The sequence below is a fragment of the Alligator mississippiensis genome, chromosome 9, assembly GCF_030867095.1.
Source record: "Alligator mississippiensis isolate rAllMis1 chromosome 9, rAllMis1, whole genome shotgun sequence".
NCBI lineage: Eukaryota > Metazoa > Chordata > Crocodylia > Alligatoridae > Alligator > Alligator mississippiensis.
Window position 1 is genome coordinate 61,260,244 of NC_081832.1, and position 21,823 is coordinate 61,282,066.

The 21,823-nt window shown below is 42.6% G+C and overlaps 1 protein-coding gene across 2 annotated transcripts in view; it reads left to right on the forward strand.

Moving 5' to 3' along the window:
- Positions 1-1,143: 1,143 nt before the first annotated feature.
- Positions 1,144-21,823, forward strand: part of UBTD2 (ubiquitin domain containing 2) — a 94,804-nt gene continuing 74,124 nt past the window's right edge. Inside the window, exons 1-2 of one of the 2 annotated variants that reach the window (XM_019478525.2) lie at positions 1,204-1,288; positions 18,170-18,320. In XM_019478525.2, the coding sequence (XP_019334070.1) occupies positions 18,257-18,320 (64 nt within the window). In that variant the 5' untranslated portion in view covers positions 1,204-1,288; positions 18,170-18,256. Of the gene's footprint in view, positions 1,289-18,169; positions 18,321-21,823 lie in introns of both variants that reach the window. The other variant, XM_014597653.3, reaches the window with a different exon arrangement.

Genomic DNA, 21,823 nt, shown 5'->3' on the forward strand with positions numbered 1-21,823 from the left:
TCTAAGGACATAGGCAGACAAGACTCCTTGGGTGAATTTGATATCTATTATTAGACCAACCCAAATGGTTGGAGAATAGTTATTAAGCAAGCTTTCGGGTTCAAAGAGTTGGCGCTTGGTGGTTGGAGCACAGAACAGGGAATATCCGAGTTCAGTTCTTCACTGAGCTGCTGGCAAGGATTTCTTTAGGGTGATATCTTTTATTGGACCAACTCTGTAGCTGAGATAAAGTTAGACAAGCAAGACGTTCTTCGAATGCAAGACATTCTTCCTCAGGTCTCACATTTGAATGTCTTGCATTCGAAAGCTTGTCTAACTTTGTCCCAACTACACAGTCCGCCCAAGAAAAGACATCACCCTAACACATCCTGACTTTTCACGTAACTTTTGGACCATCACAGCTACAACACTCTTGCACTACTCGTCACCGAGCTGCTGCTATCCGGCATCCACGAACTCGGTGAGACTGGGAGCGCTCCTGGGTTCCTTGCTCGGGCAGTGCTCCACCGAGCAACAAACCCTGCGTGTCGTGTCGTGTCCCCTCTGGCTCTCCCGCAAACTCCCTGGCAATGGCACCACCGGCTCGGTTTTGTTTTCCGTTTGTAATTACGTTTTCCGTATTCCAAGCCAAATTAGCCCAAACACATTCCAAATCCACGAGTCAGCCCAGAACCACGAGTGGCCCTGCTGCTGGCAAACCCCCTCTGCCCCCATCTGAGGCTTCAGACGTTTCCAAAACCTCTGGCGGGCGCTGTACTCGCGGGCCCAAACCCGGAGCCGTGGCCCACGTGTGGGGGCACGTGGCATCCTTCAGTCACCGTGCCAGGAAGCATGGTGAATTGTATCGGCAGCCGTTGAGAGTTATGAATCCAAAAAACCACGATCTGAGCCCACACGACGCCGCCGTCCTCACGGGGCAGAGACGGGCTCTCGAGGGCCTCTTGCGGGGGGGGGGGTTCAAAAGGGCCGGCGGCGCACTGAGGTGAGGAGCACACTCGTGCAGCGGGACCCGGGCGCAGCGGCCCGGAGCCGCGCCTCGGCCCCGTCTCCCCACCGTGCTCCGGCGCCTGCGGCCCGGGGGGCGGGGCCGGGCGAGGGGCGGGGCCGGCGCAGCGCGGGGGGCGGGCGCGGCGGCGGCGGCAGGAGGCGGCCCCGCAGCCATCGCGCCTGCCCGGCCGGCGGCGGCGGAGCTCGGGCGAGCGGCGGGTCTGCGGCCCCATGGGCGGGTGTGTGGGCTCCCACCACGACTCCTCGGGCAGCCTCAACGAGACCTCGGACGGCACCGGAGGTGAGCGGTGGCCGGGCCGGGCCGGGCTGGGCCGGACCGGGCCGGGCCTGCCCCCTCCGCGGCTTGGGCCTGAGGGAGCTCCCCGCACCCGCCCGCCTCACGGCAACTTCTCCCGGGCCCGGCAACTTCGCCGCCCCCTCCCGCCCTGCGAGCAGGTGCCCTCCTTGCTGCGGGGCGGCCCCACAGACTCGTCCTGTCTTGCCAGGACTGAGCCCCCGTCCCCGCCACGCCGCTGTCTCGCCTCGGCGCAGTCCAAGCTGAGGCCGTCCCGTCCCGTCCCCCCCCACTTAAATCCTTGCTGTCCAGTCATGACACCCGCCGTGTTCCCGTGTCGAGCGGGGAAGCGGCGAGTCCTCCGTGTCTCTCCGGTTACATGCACGCCTGCGTCATGCGAGTGCTGCTGCAGCATGGAGCAGCTTCTTCTCTTTATTCTTTGAACTTTTCGGTTTAAAAAAAAAAAAAAAAAGGAAGGAAGGAAGGAAGAAAAAGAGACAGGAGGGGATTAGAAATGACCTGTTGGCTCCCCCGAATGGTTTCGGCGGTGGAGCGGTGTTGTTCTTCGCAGCAAATGATGGGCAGCTTTGTTCGCTGGTCCCATGTGATGGGGCGTTCTTCGCGGCGGTGCCGTTTTACACGGCGTGTGCAAAGTAGCAAAGTGACAGTGCTTTGACGTAGCTGTCTATAATGACAGGAGCTCTGTGAGCTGGGGGTGCGTGGCCACAAATGCTTAAATATTTAGAAGTATTTAGGATTTTTGTCTCGTGGCGCCATTTAAATAAAGAGGTGGCTCGCGCTGTAGATACTCTTTTCAAACTTTCGGAGAAATGAGTTATGTAATAAACTCACCCACACCAAGCTAGCGATGGCCAGTTGACAAATGGTTGTAGAAAGGAGAGAGACAGGTTCATGTGGAAAGAACGGCAACAAACTTATCATAGGGCTCTTATGGTTATTATCAGATGTGGATTTTTCAGCACACGCATTCTGGGTTGTCCGTCGAGACCCACACCAGTAGCCAGGCATTATGAGGTGAAACAGTTTCATAGAAACACCCTTAACTGCTTACTTTTCCCTCAGCCATAATAATTAGTGGATTAGCTACAGTATCAGCCAAACGTAATGCCATGTTATTACAGTCTCAATGATAGCATATAAAACAGGCAATTTCAACGGAATTGCTGAAACCCAGAGTCCCGGATCTACTTGTTAAGAGCTTGCTTCTACATGTGGTTACATAGCATGCACCCTTATTTATTTGGGTAAGTAAACTTCTGTGCATTGGTGCATTAATACAGCAGCTGTATTTTCCAGGATGTGCAAATGCAAAGCACATATTGCAGGGCTCACTGTCTCATACTCGAAGGATAATGTACTTTGAGGCTTTTTCTCTAAAGTGATATCTGATGCGATTTTCAGCTAAACTGTGCGCTGCTTGGGACTAATCTAAAAGAAACTATCTACTATTAGAAGTTGCGTATTTTGAAATGTTAACTCAGGTTTTCTGTCGTTTAAAATAGACATAGGTAATCTGGAAGTGCCTCAAAAGATCTGTAATGACTGTAACTTGCAGCATCTGATGTCGGAGACCAACTTTCTCATTTCTTTTTTAAATGTAAAACCTTTATAAAATGTGCGAAATATTAAATCGGACTCCTCGTAGTTCAGGGAGGGGACAGGACTCTTATGATTTGAGACATCTAAAGCAAAACTGGCCAAAGCATAAGGGAATATGATTGAAAGAAGAATACAAGACTAGAAGGGGGATGGAACCAGGTAGGCCTTTAAAGCATTTCTGTCTCTAATTTTCCATTCTGTGATCTAGTACAGTGTATCAGCTTTCAGCCCAGTGCAAGTGAATGGGGCCGGATCATAAACCCCAGGAAAACAGTTTAGAACTGAAACATTCCGTTTTAACTAGAGCAGTTGTTTTCAACCTTTTTTTTTCATTTACAGACTCCTAAAACTTTTTGAATGGAGGTGCAGACCCCTTTGAATTGTAAGTGTGGGTATTCACATACTTTTGATTGATCATAGTTATCTGTTGTGAACTCCTTAGACCAGTGGTTTTCATCCCCAGGGGTCTGCAGACTATATCTAAGGGGTCTGTGAAAGATGGCTATGATCACTCAAAATATGTGAATACCCACATTTACAATGCCAAGGAGTCCATACCTCCATTCGAATTTTTTTAGGAGTCTACAGGTGAAAACCACTGCCTCAGCCATAGTCTACAGTACAGATCCCCAGTGGTTTTCAGTGGATCACAAGTTGAAAACCACTGAACTAGAGCATTTCCAGGGTTCAAAAAGATACTTTACTTTTGCAGTGCTTTATCCTTTCTTGAAAAGTTTCTTATTTAATTAACCTTGCCAGTGATCAGGCCAGTTAGCTAGTAATAAGTGTTTGCTGCTGGAGGACTCTTGGGGTCAGATCTTGAATTTATTTACTATAACCTGACTCTCTTCCATGAGAGTTAGGGGAGTTTTGCTGTGAATGAGATCCAGATCTTCCTCTCTCTTTGTGTTCTTCTGAGTTGTGTTAGCAGTCCCTAGCATTTTCAGATGGGTATCCCTTGCTACTCAGTCAGGATACTAGAATGGCTTGACCGAATACCATTCCTTTTTCTTCTAATGCTGACGCATTTCAAGGGCAGTGAGAGATTTACAAATAGCTAGTTCTCAGGGTAAAGGCAGCAAAGTGGGTGTATATTGCACAATTCACTGACTAAAGTATTGGCGTATTTCTTGTTATGCATGAAGGCTTGTAGCTTGCTTCTGCTCACATGGTCTTCAGCAGAGGTAGGAGCTGGCTGTTAATAATATCTGGTTATCAGCAGATGATGATGTCCCTGTTTTGTTGAAAAAGCAAACGTTCCTGTCCAGGTTGTTTCCAGCTTTTTCAGTATGACTGCTCTTATAGAACCGTAACAATAGGCAGCAATTTATAATCGTAAAAATGTTAAGCATAAAACAACATTGTTACCCTGAAGTGTTCGCTGACTAATAGCCAGAGAAGTTCCAAGAGGATCCTTCTTAGCACTGCTGATGGCAGGCTTTGTTCAACAGGTGCCTTTTCATATCCCTTTAGATATATGCTAAACGGGATGGCGTGCTAAATAAACACAAGATACCTTTTTCTCTTTATCATCCTTTAGTATCTTTCAGGATCCAGAGCCCAAACATTTCCTCAGGGGTGGCCAACCTAAGTTGGTAAGAGAATTTTCTTCCCTACTTGCCCCATGCTTAGGTGAGGACTCAGCAACCTGTGCGGAGCAGCAAGCGAGTTAGCGCAGCTCACTCTGAGGTCAGGCTCTTGCTCTCTCCGATGCCAAATTGTCCCTGACATGCTTCTGACCCAGCCACTGCTTTCATTGATGTTAAGTTACTGCCAGCATCAAGGGCCAGATGGAACCTCTTGGCAGGCCATATTTCGTCCACAGGCTGTAAGTTGCCAACCCCTGTTATAGGTCATATAATCTCTTCAGACACCATCTGAAAATGTGAAAGTTAAACATTGGAGGCTCTACTTTTTTGTGCTTTTTAAAATGTTAATTGTTTTGTACCAGCTATGTTCAGTTTGGTTCAGGATTACATGAACACTGAGGAGATTTTTCTTTGCTGGAGTCATCAATATCTGGGTCTTGTCCTGTCATGCAAGTTCTTCTTTATTCTAACTTTGGCCCTTTGAAATTCCTCTTTTATTCTTTGTCAAGTCCTTTTCTTCTGGTAGGTCTGTAAAAAAAAAAAAAAAATCTTACCCCTTTTGGGAGTCACAAAATGTTTGTTAGTTTTGCCTTTCTTTTTCCTACTAAGTTTAGCAAGACGGGTATTTATATGGAGTGAAGGGCAGGTGAGAGATCCAATATCTTGAAATACAGGTACGACAAGTCAATACAGATTAAGTCTGGGCTGCAGTGGTCTCATTGCTGCTGTTTTTCTTTCTGTCATGTTGCTAGCCTGCCCACTGGATTGCTGATCTTTCCCTTTGTTACAAAATGCTGTAGTCATTCTCTTTCAGACTTTGCCATCTTTACTACCTACCCCTGTTAACCTGTAGTGCCAATAGGAACAAGTAGAAATAGATTGTATGCTCCTCTGATTCACTAGACTAACAGATTATGATGAGTTCAAATTCTTAGTGAAGAACCTGGGACTATGCTACTCTCTCACTGAAATGATTGGTAGACCAGATACAATTCTTGGTCTTCACTTTGTCTACTGAAGAACAAGCAAGTCTTCAGAATTTTCATTAGGAGATTGTGTAGGTTTGCACTTATCTCTCTGTTTTGGAGTTACAGTAATGGCTTTTGTGGTGTTTCTGTTGAAGACTGACTAAAGGAATTTGCATATTAAGTAATCAGATTTGTCATTCAAGTCTGACCAGTATAGTAGTTCACCCTGTGGCAAGCATAGGGTATTTAAAAAAGGATCTTTTGACTGAACAGTTAATAGCTTTTAAAACACCTCTTATATCAGCACATGTTATACAGCATGTCTGAGCTGCTTATTTCAAGCTCTGAAACTGGTGCATTCCAGGACATGGGCGTCAATACAAATCATTGCCATTTTGTAGAAAAGACTACTAAATTTCTGGTAGTTCCTGCTATAAACTGTGCAGAGAATACTGAAATAAGGTATCTTGTGTGTATGTATTCAGGACCAGTGTGTGTTGTTGTGTTTTATTGTGCTGTATTTTACATGTCATTTTCTTTAAGCAGTTAATTTTTAGAAAGATGCAAAATAAAAAGTTGCACTTAACTTTGCTTATTACCTATTTTTTTTAACATGAAATGACACACTTATATTTTGAAGATATCATGAAAATTATACAACAGTAGCCTTTGTGTCAGAGCTTTATCCTCAGGTCAGTCTGTATAGTTGCCTGATTTCTGGTTGTGGTGAGCACCCTGCAACACTAATTGAATCTCATAGTAACTTTAGGTGTTGTGTCCAGAACACCTCAAATTAGTTGCTAAACATTTTTTTTTCTCTTGAAGTACCCCTTGACAAGTAAAACATGTCATTTCATCAGGCTAATGGGACATGTTAGATTTATGCTGTATCACTGCTGTTTTGTCTTACACACTGAAATAAGGCCTAGGGACAGAAATTACACACAAATCGGTATAAGTGATCAGCAGGGATCCAGATTTCCCATGGGGAAAATGGAGAAAACCACAGATTTTCCCCTTTACCGGAGGAAACTGCAGATTTCTCATTTAGCCAGAGAAACCTGCGGATTTTGCAGTCTTGCAACGAACTCTATGCAGGATGGCAGAGTTCCAGCCTGCAGGGGGCTGAGGGGAGCAGGAGGAGGGTGGTCAGGCAGGGGGCACCATATGTATGCACATAGCCACCAGGCAGCCTGGGGAGCAGCTCCCACAGGTAGATGAAAGAGGGAGGGGATGGAGTTGGGCAGGGCTGGGGCTACTGTCCAGCCAGGTGGTGCATTGTTCAGTTCTGTAACGCAACAAAAGTTCGCTACACATAAACCTTTTCAAAATGACCAAAACCAGTTTAAGTAGAGGTGCACTGATGCATCAGTCCGATATCAGATCGGCACCAATATAAAGAAAATTATATAAGAAATTAGTCTGAAGTGACTGATAATTTGCCAATTAAATGCTCAAGCGTGTACGCTGCCGCAGCGCAGCAGGCAGGCAGCGAGAAGCACGAGTCCAGCAGCTTGAAGAGCTGTGACCAGCTGGTAAGTCTGGTGTGGTGGAAGGGGCATGAAGGGCCAGATCAGTGTCCCCACAGTGAGGGAGGGAGTGGGGCTGGGCTTGGGGTAGGCACTACCCAGCCGGAGTGGGGCAGGCAATGGACGGAGCCGCGGCTTGTCGGGGGGAGGAGGGGCTGCTGCTGCTGCACACCGCTCGTCCAGCAGCTTGTCCCACTGCTGCTCCCACCACTTGGCCCCAGCCTACAGCTGCAGCCAGCCCTGCCTCATCACACGCAGATCCAGGGGCACAGCCCTCACCCCCGTGCCCCACCCCCCAACCGCACTCCCTGGATAAGCCGGAGCTCTGTCCTGCACCAACCTCGCCACCCCTGGGCAGTGCCTGGCCCAGCCCCACTCTATCCCTCACTGCGGGGGCCATTGATCTACCTTCCCCCCCTCCCCCCTTTCACCACAACAAACTTACCAGCTGGACTCAGGTGTATTGGAAATCGGATTGGTATCAGCTGATGTGCCTTCTTAAAAATCAGCTGTCAGTATCGGCTCCCAAAATGTCCATCGGTGCATCCCTAGATTTAAGATAAACCTGGATGGATATAGTATCACACTTAATTGATTTAGGTCAGGGGTTGTCAACCAGGGGTATGTGTACCCCTAGGGGTACTTAGAAATACCTTAGGGGTATTCACAGGCAGGCTGGGACTAAGCATGCCCTGGGGCACAGGAGCGTCTTCCCCGGTGCATTCCCATATTTTGCTTCATACCCCAGGGAGAGGGAAGGGCGCGCTGAGCGCCACTGGCCCCACGCGTTACACTGCAGAGCCTCCCTGCCCCCCATTTCAGTTTGCTCTCTGTGCCTGCTCCTAGGAGCAGAGCCGGGGGGGGGCAGCAGTGTCCCTCTGTGGGTTGCACATGTGCCGCTCAGATGGCCAGACGGGGCAGGCGGGCAGGTTTGCACACAGTGGCCACCACCATTGCCACCCCGCGCTGCTGCACCCCATGCTGCTTTCTTATGGCCACTTGCATGTGTGGCTCCATGGGCTGGTGACACGTGGCACGCTTGGCTGGGTGCATGGTCCGTCACCGGTCCATGGAGCTGCACATGCGACCAGTCGTGCGACAGTGGCGGTGGCGACGGCAGCCATCGCGTGCAAGACCCCGCTGTCCAGCCATCCGGGCGACATATATGCAGCCCGCAGAGGGGCACCACTGCCCTCGCCCCCCTGGCCCTACACCTAGGAGCAGGCACAGAGACACGCTTCCCCTCCAGCCTACCATTTGCGATCTGGCCCTTCCTCTCCCCTTTCCCCCACACACATTTACGTACTGCGGGGGTGGCATCTGTGTGTGTTTCTGCATCCATGTGTCTGTCTGCGTGTCTGTCCCCTGCCTGCCCGACAGCAGCAGGCACATGGAGTTGCGCAGCTCTTGGGGCAGTGGGGTACCGAGTCCAGCCTGCAGCAGCAGCTGCCTACACCCCGCGCACAAGTCTGGGGGGCTACATACCCCCTTCCCCATGCACCCCCAGACGAACCGCTCTCATGGCTCCATTGCACACTCCACCTGAGCTGTGCAGCCCTGCACCACTCCCTCCCTCACCATGGGGGCCTGGATCTGCCTACCTCCCCCCCTTTAAAAACAAGAGAAAAATATAAAGGGGTACATGAGGTGAAACTTTGAGGCAGAAGCGGTACGCTTGTTAAAAAAGGTTGAAAACACCTGATTTAGGTGAAATCAGTTTATTGAACTTCTGTCCCAGATCAAGGTGTTATCTCTTCTGTCTGTGGAGGCAGACCAGTTAATGAAACTCCTCTTTTCATTTGCTTTTTCTTTTCATCTGCTCTCTCCACCTATCCCTCCCACTCCTGGCTTTTCCCCTCAGCAGTGGTTTGAGCTGCGTTCTGATTTAAGTGATCTTTTTTTTCTAAAAAAGATCCTGCTTGGAGTTTGGGCTTCCAAAGCTGAAAGTAGCAAAAACCTTCACTGAATTTTAAGTAAATATAATAAATGAAACATTAGTGGTGCTTTAAAGATTTATGACCAGAATAAATGTGGTGAGAAGGTAGTACAATTATTAGTATTCTGTCCTGAACTGAGCTTTCAAAAGTAGTGACTTTTTTTTTTTTTTATAGCAAACAATATAATACACTTCTTTCAGGGCACAGTTAAGTAATATAGTTGATGAGTCGCAAATTGCAATACAATTCAAGCAGTTAATAAGGACTTCTAGCATATCGCTGTAACAGCATAGAAAAGCTTAAGTAGCTGAAGTCGTGTTCAGGTAGTTTAGTTAAGAGAAAATATGTGGTCTTTTCCATCAAAAGAAAAGGGATTTTTCTACATGGCAGAGGAGGAAAAGAAGCTGAAATGATGTGGGTTGGTATTTGGGTGGGAGGAGTATGTGGTGGAAGGGAGGAGGGAATGTTTTCTAAGAAATAAAATTCTGATTCATAAGTAAGCTGGGTCAGTTCCCACAGGAGTGTTTGCAAGTGGAAAAAAAGGCTCCAGTTGATTACAGCCAGCCTGCAATGTAACTTTAAAAGTAAGGTTGCAAAAATTCCTTTGTTCTAATGTCATTTTTAAAAGAGAAATCATAATAAATAACCACCCTACTCTTGAATGGTGTTTACTTTTTATAAGCAAACAAGGACTGAGGTACTTGAAAGTTTTGATATATAAAAACAGTCCCACTCTTCCTCATGAGTTCATGATCAAACATTGTACACAAAAAGAGAAATTCTGAGGCAGTGATTTTCAATGTACTACGTCTGCTGTACTTTAAGATCCCTTTTCTTGTGCTATAACAACTTAATTTTTTTCTTGCTTTCTTTGTAGGATAACTGTTTTGCAACCTGTTGCACCAACTATATTAAAGTACACACTAGTAGTTTATAGAAGTTTCATGTTCCCCAGTTCCTGTCTCATCATATTCAGAATAACTTTTTGATCTGGCCTGATGCAATGCTACTTCCTCCTGTGGAAGAGTAACTTCCAGTACCTCTGCTGTTCATTGTAGCTTTCCAAAGTAGTGCTCAGGGTAAAAACTAAAAAAAAATAAAAGCTTAGCTTCACTGCTGGTATTGAGCACCCTTGGAGGTATAGTCATAAACAAGACTGGTTAAGGTACCAAGCACTAACACATACTTCCTTCAGTAGTTGGAAGCATTTGTTTACTTTTTGGTGGGGAAGTAGGAAAAGATGTTGGTATAAAATAGGCAATCTTTTATTCGCCCTTCTAGCTGCCTTTGGATAGCAGGCTTCTGGGACATCATTCAGAAGTTGAAAAGTTATTTTAGTATGACTTTTTCCCCTTTTGAGGTTAGAGACTTAGTAGCAATGCTGTGTTTTGTTCATTGACCTCAGATTAGTGAAATTGGAAACAATTACTTTCAGAAGCAAAGTATATTTGACATAAAAGTTAATTGCACTTCAGACTCCCAAATCCTGAATTCCCATAGGAATACAATGCATGAGCTTATCACATCAACTTCATTTTCATCTTGTCCACTTCATACACTCTAGTTATGAATTTTCACTTGCTGAAAGACTGCTGACCTTTAGTTGATGCCAGGGCCACCAAGAGCTTTATATATGTGTTTGGCCTTCAGAGTCATCTGTTTGTCTTGTGCACTGAAAACAAGAGAGTTTTATTTGCTCACACTGATGATAGGCTTTTGGCATTTATGTTGTGACTCTGCAGTCAGGGATTTGGCATGGTTGGTGAATCTGCTTGTCAGGAGCTAATGCACAGAGGCTGTTCAGCTGAATTCTTGGTGGAATTGACTGTACCATAGCTACAGATTTCTAATGGTGGATCCTGTCACATGACATTCCTCTGTATAAGGGTGCAGTGAGCAAGGCTGGGCTCAAAATTACCCTGCATGTGAAATGAAAAGCTATGAAATGACCCACTGCATAAAGGAAATAAAATACGAGGAAAGGGGAAAGAGCCTGTAGCCACTTACTCTGATATTCCTCCCTGGTAGGGCTGCTGAATGAGACACTTAAACTGTAATTAGTTATCTGAAAATGGGAATAATCTGCTTTCTATATGGTAGCTACTTAAAACCTAAGAATTGGCAGAAGAAAGTTACTTTTTATTGTTCTACATTGTCAACAACAAATGTTATCTCTTCCCTTTGTTCTGCGCCAAATGCGCAAAGTGGCATTAATCCATCACTGAAATTGGAATGCGAGTTACCCAAGTATCAGCAAATGCGAGAGTTAACATTCTAACAGCAGGCTTCACTCTGTCACATTGTGCAGCTTGTATAATTTATGGAAAATGTTTTACAATGCACTGTGTAGCTTGATATTTTACTGTCTTAATCTGTACACAATAAAATATGCAGGATGTCTATCTAATGTGGTCTACTTAATGTTGTCGTTGGATACTTAACTTTGCATTTCCTGGCTTTTGCTGACCATAGCCCTTATGCTACCGGCATTACACACTCAAGTATTACTTACTTTTCCTCACTTTCAATGAGCCACATACTACTCAAGTGAGTAATAACTAAAGGATGTGGCTGTGCAAGTTGGATGTTGTATTGAGGATTTTAAAGTTTTCTAGTTCTTTGCAAAACACATCTCAGGAAACATAAACGCTTATTAACTGCTCTGAATGCTGAAGAGGCTGGATATCCTTCAGTTACCTTAAATATTTACAGTGACACAAGTGCCATCACATCTTGACAGCTTACAGTAGTGTGAAATGTAGAAGCAGTGCAAATTCTACAGGCAACAAGTGCAGAAGTTGCTCATTTCAAATCCCAGCCAGAGTGAGTTTATGAATTCACTGGAGCTGTTTTCAAGCCTTTTTTTTTTTGCTAATTAGGACCTACTGTCTTAAACCAAAAATAACACTCAGTGACGGTACAAATACTGACCAAACGACACTTTCAGATGTACATGCATGGTAGCTAATTTTCATAACTATTTTTCCATTTTTTTTTCTAGCACTGGTAGAATTAGGGACTTCCCAAAGAAATCGTATTACAAGTAGAACTTCAGAGTGCAGGTGTTTTGAAGTTAACTGTGGGAGTAGCTGGTAGAAATTTTACAGGTTAACATGAGGCTTTTTCTGTCACTTTGCAGAACTCAAATATGACCAGAGATTTTGAAGGGGGGAACTCTTATGCTGAAGTTACCATGATCAGTCCACCCGAAAAAGTCAGTTTTGCAGGAGAATAAAAGTGGGTGAAAAACGTACAATCAAAAATATTTTTGAGTCTTGATTATAGTGGTCCTACAACTTGCTCACTGTAACATGGGTACCACAGAACTAAATGTGGGAGTTAGGCTGCAAACTTATTGTATTGAAGATAGCTAGTAGCAGAAAAGAGATTTTTTTTGTTTTTGTTTTTCTGGGGTTTTTTAAACAACACTGAAACTTGAAAATCATAATTCTAGAGATTTCTGAAAAGGGAAAGGTTGGTTTTGTTTTTGTTTCTAGTAGGTGAGTTTGTTACCCATCATGTGGTTTTCCCACAGTCTTAACTTGAAAATTTGCCTTCCCTTTCATGCTCTTCAAGTTACAGTGCAGAGAAGATGAAAACATGAGTTTCCTCAATGAGAGTGAAGTGTTCAAAAAAAGAAAATCGGAAATTAAATATCAACAGTTTATAATATAATGCCATAGTTAGTATGGAATGATGCTATGTGATCTAAATAAATGAGCAAACATTTAGCTATGATATAGCTGGTTGAGCTACTGTTATTGACACTTAACTTCTCTATAAATATAACTTCTATAACTTCTCTATAAAACTTCTCTGACAGTTTGACCAGCATAAGGTAAAAGTGTTTTTCTGTTTCAACACAGTGAGAAGATACCAGTCTATGAGAATTTCAGTCCCCCTGAGTGTTGCATCAAGACACTATGTTAGCTTGGATACCATTATAATTTAATATGGCACGTGCTACCTACCATAAAAAGCTTGTTTCCTTTGTATTTTAAAATGGAGTCCCAAAGCTAAGTCCTATAAGCAAGAGCACTCTGAACTTGTGAGAGGGATTTCTCACAGCATTTGGTTTTTTGCTATTCTTTAAAATCTTGTCTGTGAATAGGTTCTTTTAAAAATAAAATACTTATAAAATAGTGAGTGAATAAGCTCCCCACCACCTGATTTATCAGCATCCCAATATCTGTGCAAGCAAGAGCATTTTAGAAGATTGGGAATTTCTGCATGACAGCTGTCTGGTGAGGTGGTTAATTGTTTTAGTGAAAATTGCTAATCCACACACTTGCAATTTCTTGTATAAAATATTTTTTGACAAAGGCATTACAGAGCACCACATAAGTCCTATGTACCAGGCTTAATATTTTCAAGTGCAGTTCCTTGCACATAATGGAATACCAGAATTACAAAATGCAAATGTTTTAAAGGAACAAAATGTTTTTGATTCAGCCTTCCTGAAACTTGCATTCAGTGAGTCCCCCTTTCAGCAAATACTGAAGTGGGTGCTTCACTTCATGCTCCTAAGTAGTGCCTCTGAGGTTGATGGGAATACTGCTGTTCATATTTGAAGGATCAGTGCCTTGCTTACTAAGGAATAAATCCTGCTTAACTTTCACATGGCCAAGTGGCACTTACGTAGCTGCATAACTTCAGTTTTTGGCACTTAGGCACAGTTTGAGATTCTGTTTTCATCTGTCAGAACAGGAAGACCATGTGGGCATGCTTGCTGGAAGTAGGGAGGAGGCCCTCCAACCTTTTTTAGCTTAATAACCTAGTGATTAAGGCACTTGGCCGTGGAGTGGAAGACATTGTTTCTATGCCCCCCACCCCCACTGGAATTGAGTCCGTCTCCTGATTCCTAGTGAAGTACTCTAACCACCAGGCCATGGATAGATATCACTTGGAGTGCTCTCCTACCCTAGCTCATAGCCTGGTAGTTAAAGTACTTTGCTATAAAGCAGACAGCACAGATTCAACGCCCCTGTGAGTGAAGAGGGTTAGAACTTGGTTGTCCTGCTTCCAGGTCAAGGGCCCAACCACTAGGCTATTGAGCTAAAAAGTAGATGGTCCTTCCATCTCCTCTCCTCCCCTGGCATCTAACACCCACTAGTAATGATTTTTCTGTGACTGAAGTTTCAGGACTTTCCTGGCATTATGTACATTCCCAGTCAGTTCTGTCACCCCCCTGAGTAGTCATGTGGCCAGAGTACATCCTGGTTAGCACGCTTGGCTGGGCTAGTGCAACTGTGCTGAGTCCCAGCCTGTGCCTAAGTGCCTTAAAAAACCGCAGGTATGCAGTTACGTGAATGAGAAATAAGATGTGGCCTAAGTCATACCAGGTGTCTTATTATCTGGATGAATTAGTTTGTGCATGAAGAGCCAAGTCGCTTTCACTTTTCTTGAAAATACAAGATGTAACCCAGGCCTGTCACCCATTCCTAGATAATCTTAAACTTCTTAAGGTGTGTTTTTATAGTTTGTAGATAGCATAGAAGTCCCCTCTTCCAGAAGACCTGTCCCAAATCCCCCTTGTCTGTTAGCACATAAAAAGAGAAGAGAAGCAGTAAGGAAATGTTAATAGTGAAAAGGGTAGTGGATGAGGACAGCGTAATGAAATTGGGCACAAGGTAAAGGTTGTACTTACGTTTTCTGTGATTTGCTGTGCAAAAAAAAAATGGTCAATTAGCAAGAGCATTTTAAAAACATGTTTTTGAGGTCTCCCTATAATTCCTTCATGCCTTCAGCTACCAAGGAACTTCTTCTTTCCTGCTTCTTGCTCACTGAGGACAACATCAAATCTCTTCCTTTGCACTGTGTAACTCACTTCATGCATCAGGAGTGTTCAACTTCTGAGGGGCCATAGGCATGTTGCCCTGACACTGGGCTGCACTGACCATCTGGGGCAGAAGCTGAAGGAGGCACTTTACTGAGGGAAGGCTGGGGGGTGGGAGTTGGGATTGGTGCTGATGCTTTTATAGTGCCTGCTATCAACTATCTATTGAAATCAATATTTCACCAAATTCCTGGAACTCATTTTTGAATGGTATTTCTATGGCTCATCTATGTGGTTGGGCTGAATAAGATACATACCAGAGGAGGCTTTGTAGTTACAGGAAGGCTTCAAAGGAATGTGTATTTCTGTAAACAAGGAATAGCAGCAACAAATTTGCCTGGTTAAAATAAGTTCTGCGAAGTCCTTATCTCTCTTGGATTTATTAATGTTTGCTCCAATACTACATAATGAAGTTTTTGCTGTCAGTTGCATCTTACGTAGTTCTTAACATTGCAGTTTATTTTCATTTTATAAATATCCATATCTCTCCAAATGAACTCCAGAAAATCTCAAATTGAAAACCTAAAAATGTTTATAGTGAACATAACACCACTGGACCAGCTAAATCCACAGGCTTTAAACTGGTCGCAAATTATACACATTTGTGCTGATAGTATTACAGCAGCTTCCCATGGGTTTTCTGGGTCAACTGAAATAGAAATACATTAATTATGTGTACCCCAAATATTTTCTGTTACATAGAAATTATCAGATTCTCTCATTTTGCAGGGGGCTGGACCCGATGATCTTGTCAGGTCCCTTCCAGCCCCTAACATCTATGAATCTATGAATGAAACATCATCAGAGTAGAAAAGGAGGGAAAGATGAATTGCAGTCTTGCAGTTATTATGGCAATAGCATCACTCCTACATTCACGGAGACTGGGAATGAATATTATAATTTGATAATGCATTAAAATACTAAGAAATTAATGCACTGTAGATCCAAATAAGCCTCTAATTTTTATAAACCCCTTCTAATGCACATTAAAAGATGATAAAGTTTTGTTTTCCTTTGTATTGAGTGCTACATGATTCATTCAGTAGGCAAAAGGATTGTTTTTTCTGTTGAAGCCAAATTAATTGTATTTAAGTGGAATCATTTGCAATGCTCTTGCCATTATTTGAATGAAGTGAATCACTGCAAAACAGCTGTTCCTTTTTAAAAAAAGGAAACTTTGACAGTGTTGCCCAGACCTCACTCACATAGGAGGACATTCAGTGAATAATTTTTGCATTGAAGTCCAGTTGTCTAAAATCTCCACATTGCTGTGCCTTTCTTGTAGAAGAAACAATTGCTTAAATATATGTTCCAGAGCCTGCTTGCTGTAATGGGGGAGGAACTCAGTGCTTTCAGGAGTATTTTTTCCTCCTTTCATCTCATGTTGTGGTTGCTTTGAGGATTCTGCCTGATTAATCTCACTCAGAATTACCTTTTGCTGAAATGCACTTTCAGTGTGTGGTTGTCCTTTGTAGTATTGTTGCACGTAGGAGCAAAAATTGTGAACCAGGAGCTTCTTATGCTAGTCAAAAACCACACAAAAAGGCAGTCCATATCCTTCAGTCTGCTAATATAATTGACTGTCCTAGGGTAGGCAAGAGCAAGGTCTTTTCTCTGACCTTTCCTCCTTTTAATATGGGTTTGGTCTACCTACCTGAAACTATGTAAGGAGAAATCTGATTCCTAATTTGTCAGGATCTTGCTAGTCCTCTTCTCTTTGCAGAGTTAGGGTTACTTACAGTATTATAACTGAGTTTCACTGTCTTTTGAAAAAGACAACCCCTTACTTCTATGTCGGAGTTGTGACTGAGAAGAATCTGCTTCACAGTCTTGTAGTATTATATCTGAACTCGCAAGGACCAATGAGCTCTTTGTATATTTAAATATAAAAACGACCTGTCTCATCAGATACCGTATAAGAATGATCAGGTAGAGTGACAGTGGTTGATTGTTGCAGGGGAAAGAAAAGCACCATTCTTTCTAGAAACTGGTCTCGAGTCAAAAGTGACATCATCTGATTAAATTCTTACATTGTTTTGTATATCACTTTAGAATATGATATACTATTTTACTTTGGAAAGGAGGTGTTTAAGAGATGGAAAAGTATGATATTATACTAGTTTTAATTAGAAAGGTTTCTTTTAAATCTAAAATGTGCCGGGTTTCATTTAATAGGAAAATTATGCATTCTTAAAGACTGCTATCATCTGCAACTGCTTTAGTTTCATTAGCAGAGAATTCTAAACATGGTGTCTGGTCAATAAGGATTTTATCCAAATCAGGAAACAAAGTTCCTAGATTAGTATGTAGACCCCAAAAGGAATGTCATTCTTTTTCTGAGCAGTAGCAGATGTTGGGACCTTGCTGTTGGTTTCCTGTTAGATGAGACTTGAATGATGTGGCATTTGGCTATATACTTTAATTAATTTTATTTGTAAACATACCACCAGGCCTAGAACAGAGGTGGCCACAAGTGGCAGGCAACGCTCTCAGAGATCTCATCCCAACCATCAGTGCCAGTTTCAAGGAAGCAAATCTGCTTCAAGAATTGACCAGTTACCAAGATTAAGATCAAATACAAACTCTCTTGTTCTTGTGGCTTCTCCAGATTTGGTTCCCCTCAAATACTATTTTCACGTACTTTGTTACTCTATAGAACATTGCTATTTTTTGTCATCTTAAAGGAGATGTTTCAGCACAAGTTAGGAATGTGAATCTTTTCAGTACACCAATCCTGACTTTTCTTTGTTTGGGAAAAAATAACGCATTTAAATATGGTACAAGTGCTGAAATCATCTATGTTAATAAGGTTTGCTGGCTGTTAGTAGTAGCACACCCTGGTGCTGTTTTCCCTAAACGCTTGTTGGATTTAGATTCTGCCCTATGTTTCAGAGCAAGACGGAAAGAGAAATATTATTTAAGCCCTGTTAGCTTCTTGTTGTATATTTGCATCATTTACCACCAAATGCTACTGGGAGGGCTACCATTTCATACTTAAACCTGGAAGTGTTCCTAAATAAAGCTTTAAAGCTTGTAACAAGTGTTGCACAAAATCAAAGGTGGTAATTGTTGGACATAACCTTTTTTATTTTCTAAACTGACACCTCTTGTCAAGCAGAAGACTGTACCTATTGATCTAACCTTGATTTTTAACTCTTTTCTGAGTTTACCTGTTACTATATGATTGTTGTTCCTGCCAGATTTCTGAGCTGAATTTCATTTGTTTGAGTCTGCTCCCAGCCTGTAATAATATCCCACCTTTCCCTCATTTACCTCTTAACTATAAGAACTACCTAGTTGAGTTCCCTAAGTTAGCAAATTCCATTCACTTCCCATAAAAGCCAGATTAAAGTTTTCACACCATTTTTCCTTGCTCTTATGCTCTTATTTTGAACCTTTCTTTTATAGGTGTCCTTGTTTATGTTACAGTGAGGTGAATGAGGAACACAACTAGAGACTTCGGAAACTTTTAAAAAGTATATAAAAATAAATCGGATGTGTGTGTCTGTGTGGAACAGGGGTGAATTTCATACACTGCTGCCAAATGAAGAGGCTTTTGGTATGTAACTGTCAGTGGCCGAGTTTTTGGTATACTATTCATCTAAAGCTCTAATCAACAAGAAAATTGAGTCGGGGCATAATTTGATGACAGTTTTTTTCACTGAACTTTATTCATGATGAGAAAAATCTATAGGTTTCCTTACCCCTCTCCTGAAAAGGGGAGAGGTTAAAAATGCTTTTTAGCTGATCCATCTTGGCTTTTAATGTTTGAACTGTTACTCTGGTATATAAGCTATCTCCGTGGGTCTCAGCACACCAACTCTCATTATAAGATTGGGTCCTAAATCCCTGAAGTTGTTGTGGGTCCTTCTGCATTGAAATCCTGCTGCAGGTCTGGGGCTGGAAAATTTTAATTTTTTGTGAATATACCTCTGCTGAATGTCATTTTAAGCTAAAGAGAAATAGTATTTGGACTGTTAAGTACCTTGTCTTGTCTAGGTGGACAGTCTGAAACCATATTACAGAGCTGCTCTTTACAGAAATAAAACTAACTTGAGCCCTGAACACCAAGGACACTACCAATCAGGATCTAATTTTAACTGTTATTAGAACTAGCTTTCCCAAACAGTGCAACTACAGAAAATATATACGTTTCAGTGGCTTCCTTGGGCTGGAAGCTTGAGCAATTTAGATTTATTCTTGCCATTCCAGATGCAGGTCTCTTAAATGCCAAGACTTTCTTCCATTTGTCAGTTTTTTTTCCTTTTCTATGCTTAAATTTTTTTTAATGTTTTCAGATTATGATAAATCATTGTGGTTGCTAAACCACTGTTATCTGAGATAATATGGCAGTAGTTTAGAATTGGCAATTTAAAACAAATTAAGAAAAACTAATGATGTTGGTAGTTTTTTGTCTTTAATCTATGTTAAGGTCTCAGAATAATCTCAGTTTAAAAACTGAGGACATCTTAAACTATAATAATATTTTTGCCCATTTTCCCAGGCAGTTTTTACTTACCTAGAACCCTGAAATATAACCAAAATATGACTCTTTGTATGGGACTTGATCACAGAACTGGTAGCAAATATTGGCATATTACTTGCAAAAGAAAAAAGGTTCATTTTTATATTACTCTTGTTTTTATTTTGGACAGACGATGATTGGGTCTAATTTTGCAAGCTGCTTTAGGGCCAGAACAAAAAAAAAAGAAGAATGAAGGAACAGTTTTCTTGCGATTCTGTTGCATGAGGAATAATTTACAAGGTGAAATTATTTTTGGATTCGGACATAAAATCTGTTTTTTTTGCAGTGGGCAACAAATATACTAGCCTTACCTATATTAAAAAGTTTGACTCCAGTGCTATTTTTAATCAGGTGCCCAGAATAAAATCCCTCTAAATTGTCAAAAACTTCAGTAGCCAACCCTGTAATTACAAGTTCTTTGGACTGCTCAGAGTGGATGCTGATATACAAAGAGTCTTAATGATCAGGGGAAAAAAATGAAACTTAATGCCTATTATTTAGCACTAGAAGATACTGTTTAATTTTTTTAAGCATTTTAGAACTGTTTTGTATTGGCATTAAGGAATATTAGAGGACTAGATAGTCAAGCCACTGCAAGTGAAGCTATTAAATGAAATTCACCACTTTAAATCCTGCAAAATTCTAAAAATCTCTGCATTCAACTGAAATGCTTGCTAAACCATGTTAGGATTCTTTTTTAGTGTGCATTGTTAGTATAACAGCTGAAAATTTCACCTCATGAAATTTGTTATGTAAAATATGCCACAGAAAAAATCAGTATTCCAGCTAGTACAAAATTCTGCATTAGAGGGCTCTATACCAGATAAATTGAAAGCCTCGTGATCCAAGGCACAAGACCAGTAATATAACTGTATGACTTGGGGGAGGGGTGAAGTGAATTTCAAATACAGACAAAAGTAGCACCGAGTTCAGGAGAACTTAAACATTGATTAATGTGGATCAAGTTCAGTGTGGAAATAGGTGAAACGATTATTTTCTGTGCTTCATTCTAGGCTTCCACCCAAGTTCTAAGGAGTTTGCAGCCTTTCTTCTTGGTTAAATACATGCAAAGGAAAGCAATGTCAAATGAGCAATTATCATATTCTCTCACATGTATAACAAACCCTGGAATATAGTACACATCTTGTTTTTGAAAGGCAGAATGAAGGAAAATATATTTTTCTAGCGTTATGACTGCATAGAGTCTAATAGGACAGAGCCTAACAGGACAGAACCTAATATTCAGCTGACTCGCCGTTCCTTAGCTGCTTAACTAAAGCTGAAACCATAGCTGCAGCTGAAGACTGACCTTCACAGGTAGATCCGTGATTCTGAAAAGAGCTAAAAAATTTCCAAGGCTGAAAATAGGAGGGGAGATAGACCAGGAGCACCTAATAGACAGCAGAATTGTCCCAAGAAATATTAGCTGGACTAGTGGAACATTAAGGACATTAGAAAGGAAAGACTGTCATTAACAACCTCTTTGAGTGGACAGTAGCAATCCATTAAATTAGCTGACTCCATCAACTGCCTGAATAGTAATGCAACGATTGATGCACTATGAATCAAAGCAGAGTCCTTGTATCGCAGTCAGAAAATCAGCATCTCTGCTTAGCACACTCATCCCAATTTTGGGGGCTGGTTTTGGGAGGAAAGTTGTGTGCTGTATGCAAGAAAATACAGTATTTGTATGTTTTGATAGGTTTTGCAAAATGGCTGGGTGGCCTTCAAATGATTATAAAAAGCTTGTTGTTTTTTTTAAAATAGCTAGCTAACTCCTACTGGCACACAGGCATCTTTATAATAGGGAGGATCCTGAGGATCCAGAATCATAGTTCTGTGGGAGGGATAATACAAGAATTAAATACTAGGGAACATAGGAACAAGCCATAATGAAATTTTTACTGACTCTGGATAGATTGCAATGAGTGCAACTAAATTTGCATACTTAGGAACTGCAGCCATGTGTTTAAGGGTTGGAACACAGGCTGAAACAATACAGGAGCTTGAGGATTATCTAGTACAGGGCTTTCCAACTGGCAGTGCACTAGGGGTGTGCGAAACGGGCCGTATTCAATTTGGATTCGGCCCAAATCGGGGACAGTGATTTGATTCATTGATTCGGCTCACTGTCCCCAATTCGATTTGGCCAAATCTGAAGATCCAATGCTGATTTGGAGAATCAACGATTTGGCCATAGACATAGCTTTAAATATTTTTTTCTATGTACCTCAAGGTACCAGGCATGGCTTGTGATCGCTGCGATGCTGGGATGGATGGTGTGTCCCACAGGAGCATGGGGGGTGGTCCCCACATACTCAGTGGCAAACCTGAAAGTAGACCGGAAGTACTTCCATTCCACTTCTGGGTCTGCCAGGAAGTGCTCTGGGGGGCCCCGCCACACCTCTCTGGCTTGGCAATTGGCCGCAGGGGGACCCCAGGTGCCCCCCCCAGACCCAGAAGGCACCAGGCGCCAAGCCGGAATAGCATGGGTCCCCAGTACACTCCCCAGCTGGACCAGAAGTGCTTCTGGTGGT